The sequence below is a fragment of the Venturia canescens genome, chromosome 2 (genome assembly GCF_019457755.1).
Source record: "Venturia canescens isolate UGA chromosome 2, ASM1945775v1, whole genome shotgun sequence".
In the NCBI taxonomy this organism is placed as follows: Eukaryota; Metazoa; Arthropoda; class Insecta; order Hymenoptera; family Ichneumonidae; genus Venturia; species Venturia canescens.
In genome coordinates, this window is record NC_057422.1 from 7,383,560 (window position 1) to 7,395,229 (window position 11,670).

Here is an 11,670-nt window from a genome sequence, read left to right on the forward strand (position 1 = left end):
TTTCTCACTTGCTTCCACGAAAAAACGTGCGGCAAACACTTTCGATTCAGCCGTTGTGAATCCCTCTCACTGACTGAAGATCAGCTCTGCTCTCTGCTGCGCAGCAAGAATTCGGGCCCTGCCGGCTCGAGAATCGGCTTGACTCGACACACTTGAAGGTTAGATTCGATGTAAACGATGTTGATGTTTGTCATTTTTTAGTTAAAAAATTATGACAATTATTTGTAGGGTTCGTAATAATGGGTGAAATGAAACTGAATGGCCTCGATGGGCTCAAAACTGAGCAAAAATATAACAAAGTTGTTAAGCACATACAGGTGAGTTTGAGGTTAGGCTTTTTCGTGCACACACTTTTCGATAGAAAGAATTCAAAATTGTTTTTTTAATTCTACACTATCCATTGATTTTTTAAAATGTATTTATACTAGAGAACTACAGAATTGTCAAATTCATTCGTTATTTTATTACTAATCGTACGGACGTGTGACGAAACGCGTTATTTATTTCGTAATTATTCAAATCGAAGTATAAAACTAAGAGAGTGAACCTTTGCGAACTTTCCCAGGATAAGTGGAAATTAGTGCCAGCTTTTTTGAAGGGGAAAGGACTCGTTAAGCAACACATTGACTCCTTCAATTATTTCGTCAATGTTGAAATCAAAAAGATTGTTAAAGCTAACGAAAAGGTGATTAGTGATGCCGATCCACTCTTCTACGTCAAGTAAGTCACCTGCCCATACTGATGGATCAATTGATTGGCCTTTTTTATCACTGTCATTGACAGTTTTATTATTTTTCATAATAAAAATGGTCCCGAATCGAAATACTTGGTACAAAAATAGCAAACAATTAGTATTTTGAAAAGGCGCGATCACAAACTCTGCAAAAATTCATAACTATTCATTGAAAAAAATTCTAAAATTGTGGAAAATTAATTGTTGTAAATGAAAGATGAGTGAATTTTTGTAGATGTTCGTTTTGCTGCAAATTTTGAAATTCCGATCCTGTAAAGTTTTTCATGAAAAAAGATGCACAATTCATCCTTGAAACTTATTTAAAAAGATATCTGAATGTATACATCGGTTCCCCTGATGTCGAGGAAGGCTTCAATGTAACAAGATCTACAACGCCTCACGAGTGTCGCTTACGAGACTTAAATTATTCCGCGCCAATAACGGTGGACATTGAGTACACGCGAGGACATCAGCCCATAATCAGAAATAATCTTTTGATAGGAAGGTATAATGTTGTAAGAGTGAATTTCTGACCTGAAAAAGTGAGATTCTATTCACTCTCGCAGTCCCTTGGTACATTTATTTTTCTCTATCAAGGATGCCAATTATGCTAAGAAGTTCAAATTGCGTACTCACCGACAAATCGCACTTCGAGCTGGCCAAGATGAACGAGTGTCCACACGATCCTGGCGGCTATTTTGTGATAAACGGTCAAGAAAAGGTCATCCTCATCCAAGAACAGATGTTGAGGAATAGAATCATCCTGGAACAAGATAGCAAAGGATGCATCGTCGCTTCTTGTAACAGTTCTACTCACGAGAGAAAAACAAGAACAAACGTTATAGGAAAAGGTGGAAAATATTACATGCGACACAATATTTTTCAAGATGTAAGTTATCGACTCAGATTTATTCAGCTCATGAGTGTAATTTTCAGTCGAATTGCTAAAAAATGGTTTTTGTTTGTTCAAACGGTGACTCGTTTACAGGATATTCCAGTGACAGTGGTGTTTAAAGCGATGGGAATAGTTTCTGATCAAGAAATCGTGCAGCTAATAGGAACCGAGGAGGATTACATGAAAAAATTTTCCCCCAGTTTAGAAGAATGTCATACTCTGAGTGTTTTTGCGCAGAACCAAGCGCTCAAGTAGGTTGAAAATTCATCATAATTATATCAGTTTTTTCTCATACATTTTTTTCACCGAAATTATCCAACAGGTACCTTAGCAATAAAAGAAAACAAAAACGATTCGCTTCTGTGATAAAGTCGAGTGTCATAGACGAAGTTAAAGATCTGTTGGCCACCAACGTCCTTTCTCACGTTCCGGTAAGAAAAATGGCCTCTAAGCATAATCGTTAAATCCAATGAATTCATGTAACGACAGCTGCTCTACTAAAAAATAAATGGTAACCGTTTCAATTACAGGTCGTAGATTTCAATTTCAAAATGAAAGCGACCTATCTCGCATTGATGGTACGTCGAGTAATGAGAGCTCAGGTAGACGGTAAATTAATTGACGACCGAGATTATTACGGTAACAAGCGATTGGAATTGGCTGGATCTCTTTTGTCGCTCATGTTCGAAGATTTGTTCAAACGATTCAATTGGGAATTGAAACAAATAGCGGACAAAAATATACCCAAGATAAAAGCTGCACAATTCGATATCGTGAAACACATGAGACAAGACCAGATCACCAATGGATTGGCTTTCGCCATATCTTCCGTGAGTTCAACGTGTCTTTTTCACTTTTTTTTCAACTTTCAACTCGAAAAACCGTTTTTCTAAAAGTTCCACTGTTTCAATCTGTTTTCGTTTGAATATTTCAAGGGCAATTGGACCATTAAACGTTTCAAAATGGAACGTCACGGTGTGACCCAAGTCCTATCGAGATTGTCCTACATTTCGGCATTGGGTATGATGACAAGAGTGAATTCGCAGTTCGAAAAAACCCGAAAAGTTTCCGGACCACGATCGCTCCAACCGTCGCAGTGGGGAATGTTGTGTCCGAGTGACACTCCTGAAGGAGAAGTCAGTAAATTATAATACCGAATTACCGTCATCGAAATGATCAAACGTTTGACAAAATTATTAATCGCCAACTGCGGTTTCAGGGTTGCGGTTTAGTGAAAAATTTGGCTCTCATGACACACATCACCACTGAAGTTGAGGATGAACCCATCGTCAGATTAGCTTTCAATCTTGGCGTCGAAAACGTCAACATACTCGGTGGCGAAGAGATAAACAACAAGGACGTTTACATGGTTTTTTTGAACGGCAACATTTTGGGTATTGTGAAAAATTACAACAGACTAGTCAACGTGTTTAGAATGCTCAGACGAAAAGGTCTCGTTAATGGATTCGTTTCCATATATTTGCAGCATCAACACAGGTGAATACATCTTTCCAATTACATACTGTCGAGCTTGCTATTAAGCAACCTCGATTTTTCATTGATATCTGGCATCCGATAGTCACAAAATAAAGTTTCTTGTAAAAAAAAAAAAAAAAAATTAAAGAGACGATAGCATGAAATTGTACAATTTCCTTGACGATTGCAATGTTATTGTTTTCCTGTAATTCATTGAAACTAATCATTTTACTCAGTTCTTTGGGCATCTTCAAACTTTGTTCCCATTCTATTTGTAGGTGTGTTCAGATAAGTTCGGACGGCGGAAGATTGTGTCGTCCTTACATAATAGTAAAAAATTCAGAGCCTTTGATACGTGAAAGCGATATAAAAGATTTAGAACGCGGTGTGAAATCTTTCGAGGATTTTCTTCAGGACGGTTTCATCGAATATCTCGACGTAAACGAGGAAAACGACAGTTTCATTGCGTTCGACGAGTCTCACATACACGAGAGAACGACTCATTTAGAGATCGAGCCTTTCACTCTTCTGGGAGTTTGTGCAGGCCTCGTGCCCTATCCGCATCACAATCAAAGCCCGAGAAACACGTATCAATGTGCTATGGGAAAACAAGCGATGGGAACGATCGGTTACAACCAGCGTAATCGAATCGACACGCTCATGTACAATCTCGTTTATCCCCAAGCTCCGATGGTCAAATCTCGTACAATCGAACTTATAAATTTCGACAAATTGCCAGCCGGACAAAACGCCACCGTTGCTGTAATGTCGTACAGCGGTTACGACATCGAAGACGCCCTCATCCTAAACAAAGCTTCGATCGATCGTGGCTACGGTCGGTGTCTGGTTTACAGAAACGCTAAAACTACTCTCAAAAGATATGGGAATCAAACTTACGACCGAGTGATGGGCCCCTTGATCGACGGGACGACGAAAAAACCGGTCTGGAAACACGACATCATCGACTCCGATGGGATCGCTGCACCCGGTGAAATGGTCGAAAACCGCAAAGTTATGGTCAACAAATCCATTCCATCGACCACCATAAGTCCGGTAAATCCAACCAATATTCCTGCTCAATCGGAATATCGCGAGGTTCCGGTCGTCTTCAAGGGACCGGTGCCAGCTTACGTTGAAAAAGTCATGATTTCCAGCAACGCTGAAGATGCATTTTTAATAAAACTTCTTTTACGACAAACGCGAAGGCCCGAAATTGGCGATAAATTCAGCAGTCGCCACGGCCAGAAAGGAGTTACCGGTGAGCCGCCCTTACAGTCGTTTACTTCGAATCTGCAAAGAAAATTTCAATTCTCATGTTGATTTCGTTCTCAAGGTTTAATCGTCGAACAAGAAGACATGCCTTTCAACGATTCTGGCATATGTCCTGACATGATCATGAACCCTCACGGCTTCCCATCCCGTATGACGGTCGGTAAACTCATCGAGTTGCTAGCAGGAAAAGCTGGTGTTTTGAAAGGCGAATTTCACTATGGCACGGCTTTCGGTGGCTCGAAAGTTTCGGACGTTTGCGAAGAGCTCGTTAATCACGGCTACAATTACATGGGGAAGGATATTTTTTATTCCGGCATCACAGGGGAGCCTCTGCAAGCTTACATTTATTCTGGACCGGTAATGCAATCCTAGTGTCATTTTTTCCAGTCAAATTTAGATAAATTAACTTTTTTCGCGGTTTTGGTTCAAATATGAAAAAATAGTTTTTATTTATTGCCCATATTCAACCTCCTTATCGACGCAGGTTTACTATCAAAAGTTGAAGCACATGGTCCAGGACAAAATGCACGCGAGAGCTCGTGGGCCAAGGGCTGTTCTAACGAGGCAACCTACTGAAGGAAGATCGAAAGAGGGTGGCTTGAGATTGGGCGAGATGGAAAGAGATTGCTTGATCGGTTACGGCGCCAGCATGATGCTCGTTGAACGCCTCATGATTTCCAGTGACGCTTTCGACGTTGACGTTTGCAACAAATGCGGTCTCATGGCGTACAGTGGTTGGTGTCACAGTTGTAGATCGAGTGCTTGTGTCTCCACTATTTCAATGCCCTACGCGTGCAAACTTTTGTTCCAAGAACTACAATCAATGAATATTGTGCCAAGATTGACGTTGAAAAATTACTGCGAGTGAGAACCAATTATTTATAAGCATTTCTCTATCTAACGAGAGGCTCGCTTAATAAAATGTACAGTCTGAATTCGTCTTGGATCATATTCATTTCGAGAATCGCAAAACACCTTTTTCGTAACTAGAGTTATTTCCATGCCGAAATTTAATGAATTTCTACAGCCCTGCACAAGTTTATTCCAATTTTTATCAATTAATTCGAACTTCTAAAACAATTGCAATTTTTGTAATAATCTTTGCATTTTTTCGATTATAAAATATTCGACGTGTCGAAAATATTTTTATTTCGTTTGACAAAACAATTCAATGCGGTTGAAAGTGTTTGAACGTAAAATTTTTGTATTTACTGAAGATCAAATAGAGTTTCGTGCCTCACCTATTCTACGCTCCGTTTTATAAACTTCGTTAAAATCGATTTACGACAGTGCGAAACGTTGCTTGGCCGGCCAACGCTCAGACCGCTCAGACTCTTTCTGCGTTGTTGCCAATTTTTCAAAATCGTTCGGTCGCCTTGCGGGCCTCGAGTCGCTTTCGTGACTACGAGTTCGCTCCCCCATCCTCGCCGCGAGGACCACACGACACGAGGACACGAGCGAGTACCTTCTTTCTCATGCTAACAATTGCTAACAATAAGCGTGAGCTCTCCCACTATTCTCGCTACGGAGCGGCGGCAGCCGAAGCCGAAGCGTAAATTCTCCCCACCATCTGCGCCGTACCGGGCCAAGGCCGCGTAGAGAACTGATGAACAGAATTGGGCTTCACGAATGTAAATACACCAAATGAACTAGTGAAAAACCAGCAATGTTTTAAGGATTACGAACATATCGGGATTCTTGTTTGCCAAACGGAAAACCGCCAAATACAAACCATTTATTTATTTTTGATATTTTTGTTTTTCAAAGTTTTTGAGTTATAATTTGAGAAAAATCGGTCAAAGTCACACAAAATGATCATATCGTTCTAATGAACATGCAAATTCGCCAAACTTATCCTTAAAATTCGTGTAATACGCTTCGATTCGGCTTTCAAAAATTCTCGATGTCTCAAAATTGAAAGGAATTTCCGTCGAGCGTCGATTTTGATCCGACAATCCCCGACGAGAGCCCAACAAACGATTTTGCATTATTACGAAAAAGTTAGAAATCTAGAATACTGATCGGCCAAAATCATGGAGTTGAAAAAATATTCGTTACATCGGCTTTGTAATCGATTACAATTAATTTTTATCAACTTGCATGGGAAACTCAATATGCATGATAATCTGTTTAACTTTTTTTTCCTGGAAATCCGATGTTGGAACACAAAATGGCGTTTCCCCTATAATCTGTAACTTACTACATTTCGGAGGAGCGTCTACATTTTGGGTTCGAGACTAAAAGGAGTCGATGGTAGTGTACCTCGATCAACGGAAAGAAGGTCAAGAAAAATGTATACCTGGCAATTGCAAAATTTCATTGAATTTCCGGAAGAGTCTTACGAAATAAAAACCGTTGAACCATTTCGCAGCGATTTTTGTCCATCAAGCATCAAGCGGCAACAGCAACTGGTGGACGCGTTCGAATCGGAGCGCCCTCTATTGCTCTTGTAACGCTAAACGCCACCGCCACAGCACGGCGAAACGGCGATTTCTTTCGTCATTTACACGGGCACACGAATGCACGTACGCGTAGTTGGTTCGAGCCTCTTTCTCTCGCGCTCAAAGTGACACTGGAGTCCCGAATACGCGTTGAATCAACAGCCGGTCGAAACGAGTGCGTGCGCGAGTTGCGTCTTATTGTCGCGTTCTATTGAAAGAGTTATAAAATTACTAAATTAAAAAAAAAAACAATTACTGTTTTTCGATAGTCCTCTTTTCCGAGTGAGTGCTATTTTGAGAATAAAAAACAAATAAGAAGAAAGAGCGTGCTTTACGGAAAACATGTTGGAATAGCAGACCACCCGATACATCGCGTCTCTCCGTCATCGCTTCCCTTCCCTTGCCCCTTTCCTCTTCGCAGATGTGTTATGTTTTTTAACTTATTTCCGTATTGAAACGTCAGTCACGTTATCCTGGTGCGTGAAACTTCTTGAAAGGGCATTTTTTTCAATTTATCTTGAAAATAAATAAATTCGTTAAATATTCTTGTACTCCGAACGAAAAATATATACATTCACGGGGAACTCGCGCGTGTTGCAGACCAAAATTTGCGCGTTTTTTTCGAGCCTAGAAAGGAATAAAACGTGTGTGCATTATTTAAGCTCGAGGATGAGCTCAAACAACGCCAAAGCGCTTTTTGCTTGCTCCGGATGCTTTTCCAGACATCCTTTCGAAGAACTGTCACCCGGACAACAATTGTGCAAGGTAAAGTGTCTTTGACTTCTATCTGAATTTACTATATTTCAATCCCCCCTTTCCTTTTCTTCTTTTCTACGCCATTATCGCGCTTTTTTCAGTCTCGCCAAATTCTGTATTCGCTTTGTCTTGTTAGAAGAAATTTATCTTCGAATTAATGTCGAAAAGAATTTCGGCCTATACATGGATAAAGATGTATCCTAATTTTAGACAGTCTCGTTTAACCTCCGGAGCGACGCTTTCGACGACCCAATGTACAAATTATTGGGATACTCGTTGCCAACTGTAAACTAGGAAATCAGCAATTTTTTTTTTTTTTCAACAATGAGAAATAATATAACGTGGGCAATGCTGAAATTGTCAAGATATACAATTGTGTGTTCTTAGCCTTTAGCAGGTTTAGAAATTTTTTTTTTCTTATCAATTGATTCACCGAGCGTACTTAAGAGTTTGTTTAACGTTACCTGGCGCTATTCCCCTGGCCCATTGTCTCACGAGCACCCGCACTTATTGAAACATGGCTTAGCTTTAAGCTCAGATATCAGAACGTTCATTGTCTGAACATTCCAATCGTTGTATTTGTTGTCATTTAGGAGTGTCGAGGCTCTTATCCAGTGGTTAAGTGCACATACTGCAGATCGGAATTTCAACAAGCCATGTGAGTATTTGTGTCTGTTAAGTCAAAAATTACATTACTCAAATGAGTCGGTCACTCCTCTTTTTGCTTTTCGACCGACATTTGGAAAATTTATAGCATTTATCACAAGCATTGCAACTGTGAAATACTTAACGGATCAAGCCAAGTTCACTTTTTAATCTGCAAAGTTTAAAAAAATTAATCACTAAGTAAAAATGAAACTGTCGGTTAAAATAGACAATTATTGGAAATCATCACTAGAATTTTTATGTTAGATTCGTTGCTTTTTCTCTTCTGTCTCGTTGTTCCAAAAAATAGAAATTCTGTAACGTTACAACACTGGATTCAGTTTCATTGATTTTCATAAGTTTCATTATTAATGCGATGTTTTCATGGTTAACCAATCGCAATTTTAGTAATTGGTAATAAATCAATAATAAAAATGAGTCGAACTTGCATCGAAGAGAAACATCAAAGTTAATCAGTAACGGGAACCATGAATGAAAGCAAACATTTAGGAAAGAAACATCCCAAGTTATTGATCGAATTGTTTTAATGTAGCTATCACTGTGTTCCTTACAGCAAGGGTAATACCTGCACAATTTGCAAAAAGTGTGAGCAAAATGTGAAAGCTTATGGGAAACCATCCGCCTGCGAATATTGCAATACTATAGCTGCGTTCATAGGCAGCAAATGTCAGAGATGCACGAATTCTGAAAAACGATACGGCCCACCTGTAACCTGCGAACAGTGCAAACAGAAGTGTGCCTTCGACAGACAGGACGAAGACAAAAAAGTGAGTAAGACCGGAAGGTTTTTTATAGTTGGTTCAGCATCTGAAAAAAATAAGTTTCCAAGAATCTACAGTTATTTTCTTATTTAACGAATTCGATCGAAAATATCGGATGACCTCTTATTTTGAACATTCGTGATCCACTTTATTTTCTTCTTTTTCAGGTCGATGGCAAACTCTTATGTTGGCTCTGTACTCTTTCGTACAAGCGAGCCTTGGCGAAAACGAAACAGAGCGATGCAGACAGGAGAGCTCACTTGAAAATGTCCCACGATCGTGCGACGAAACACAAGGAACAAAAGTAATCACGATGCTTGCATGAGTGAATGTGGATTGAGAATGGAAAACTGAACAATTTCCTCGCACTTGTACAATATCAACGTCAGTTTTCAAATATTTTTTGTCCCCAATCGGATTGAGGCAGCCGAGCATCAAAATCAGTGATTTCTCAATCTAAATTCCCTTTGAACAGAACGATGAGATAAAACATAAAGAAAACGATCTAACATTTTCGAAAACGAGATAAATTACTGATTACACCGAGTTTTACAGGATCAAAGTTCACAACAAGAGACCGCAGAGAGGCGATGTAACGAAATTGCCGCCTCAATCGGAAGTGCCAGAAACGAACGGTCCAGCACCGGTGAAGATTGCAAGAATGGTACCGATCCACGATCATCACGATCCCAACAGTTCCGACCACGTGGTTGCAGTCACACAGTTGAAGGAAAAAATTGCCCTCTTGCAAAAGCAGCTTACCCAAAAAGACAACCAATTATTAACCAAGGATAGACAGGTCAGTATTTTTTTTGAACGTTTTCGCTGCCAGATCATCTTTCTAAAACGGTTAAAAATTATTTCTTAATTAAAAAAACAAAAAACATACAACTTCCTGAAAGCTAATTCACAAAATTTAGCTGCTTCACTTCTTTTTCTCACTGTTCTCAGTGACTTTTTGAGTAGCTCCAATTCATTTAAACACTAAAACTCGTAAACCTATTAAAATAAAATTTAGCAAACTCGACGCTTCTTGATCGCCAGAGGAAGAGAATATGCTCTATGAAAATTTGACAGTAGAGCCAGTATCCCAAAAGCAAGATGTCTTTCAATTACTTTATTTCCACAGATACACGAATTAAAAGCGAAAAACTTCACTTCCGAATCGGAATTGCGTAATAAGATGAAAGCTACGGAAAAGGAGCACGATAATAAGGTTTCTTACATGCAACAAAAGATTTCGGGTCTATTGAAAGAAGTTGCGGCCTTGTCGAAAAGTACGAAGCGTGGCGATCGCATTGCCGCAACGAAGAGCGAAGCAAGTACTAACAGTGGAAGCGGAACTGACAGTCCGGTACCTTGATAAGGTAGGATAAACGATTAAATCTTATTTGTCACACAGCGGTGCGTTATGTATAGATACATATATATATAAATATACAGGAAATTGTATATAAATGAAGAATAATGTCAACTTGAATTCCAGACTGAATTTGGAGTCGGAAAGACTGATACCGTTGTTCGATCAATTTTTCACAACAGTTTATTGCTTCTTTGCGATTGTCAATGAGTTTCGCTCTATTTTACAAATGCTATCGAAACGGTTGGAGATAGAGCAAACATGTACAGAATCAATTTTACAGAGCATGAAATTTCCCATGAAAAATCCCATGCTGCTTTGTTCTACCTTCAGGAGTTAAAAATACTGAATTTTCGATTTCTTCAAGCTGTCTTGAAGAGTTCCTTTTTCAATGGGCTCTCGAAACGAAAGGACTGGAGATACACAAACGTTTATTCGGACTTTTTTGTAGGAAATTTTCTGCCCTACGATAATGGCCCAATGCATATTTGCTCTATTTTCACTGGTTGACCCGAAAAATTGATGAAATGGTATGAGACGTTTCGCCTCGAAATTCAGCACGTAATTTGACCTGACATTGTAGACCATTTAAGCTGGCGATTCCTGCATACGTAAGCGGCGGTGCTCGTGTTCCATAATCCTCAATCCACCATATCGTTTTTCCACAACATCGAACAAACGCCATTTAAATGTACAACGAAAAAGAAAAAAAGTAAAATGTTTCATTCCATAGTTGACGAAGGAGAGTAACCGCTCGAGTCATTTGAGAGGATACCGTTATCAGGGATTCGTTCCTCGCGTTGCCCGCTCTGCGACACTTTATGTTTTAACAACAAAATTTCCGAGAAAAACTCCCAAAATCGAATCACGTGATACTGAGAAAACATAAAATGAAATTAAATGAAATACGAAACGAAATAAACAAACTCTTACGTACAGCTGATTGTTTAAATCGTAACGAAACGAAAACTGTATTATTTTTCTAATTACCCGTAGGAACATTGTCCTCCCTCGTCAAACTCACGTATATACGACTGAAAAAGGTTTTAAAAAATGAAAATATACTTCAAAGTACGATAGAAAAATGTTTTTCCAGTGCCAATACTGGAATAAATATGCATAGCGACATACAAAATATGAATTAGTTAGAATTGATTTCTTTTTGTACATTGGTCATCGCATTGTTTTTGCTTCGTTCGCTTGCAATCATGTGAAGTCCGTCAACTACGATGAATCGTAATCTCGGTCGTCGAGTTCATCGATATCCTGACTTCGTGGTTACGCTATTCGAACGAAAGAGCGCAGCAGAC

General features: G+C 39.3%; 2 protein-coding genes across 5 annotated transcripts in view; both read left to right on the plus strand.

Annotated features, from left to right (window-relative positions):
* The first annotated feature begins 26 nt into the window (after window positions 1–26).
* RpIII128 (RNA polymerase III subunit RpIII128) lies at window positions 27–5,311 on the plus strand. Its single transcript, XM_043410599.1, has 13 exons — window positions 27–158; window positions 229–317; window positions 566–720; window positions 1,062–1,238; window positions 1,331–1,622; window positions 1,722–1,879; window positions 1,951–2,059; window positions 2,159–2,458; window positions 2,564–2,764; window positions 2,848–3,125; window positions 3,383–4,362; window positions 4,438–4,733; window positions 4,861–5,311. Exons 2-13 carry the CDS (start codon window positions 240–242, stop codon window positions 5,242–5,244), a joined length of 3,408 nt encoding a protein of 1,135 aa, XP_043266534.1. The 5' UTR covers window positions 27–158; window positions 229–239; the 3' UTR covers window positions 5,245–5,311.
* A 1,556-nt stretch (window positions 5,312–6,867) lies between these two features.
* Window positions 6,868–11,670, plus strand: part of LOC122405706 (protein FAM76A) — a 60,631-nt gene continuing 55,828 nt past the window's right edge. For 2 of the 4 annotated variants that reach the window (XM_043410603.1, XM_043410605.1), the window contains exons 1-6: window positions 6,868–7,582; window positions 8,167–8,231; window positions 8,793–9,006; window positions 9,168–9,304; window positions 9,556–9,799; window positions 10,130–10,367. In XM_043410603.1, coding sequence (XP_043266538.1) covers window positions 7,487–7,582; window positions 8,167–8,231; window positions 8,793–9,006; window positions 9,168–9,304; window positions 9,556–9,799; window positions 10,130–10,363 — 990 coding nt within the window. In that variant the 5' untranslated portion in view covers window positions 6,868–7,486 and the 3' untranslated portion in view covers window positions 10,364–10,367. Of the gene's footprint in view, window positions 7,583–8,166; window positions 8,232–8,792; window positions 9,007–9,167; window positions 9,305–9,555; window positions 9,800–10,129; window positions 11,319–11,670 lie in introns of those variants that run through there. The other 2 variants (XM_043410602.1, XM_043410601.1) reach the window with 2 other exon arrangements.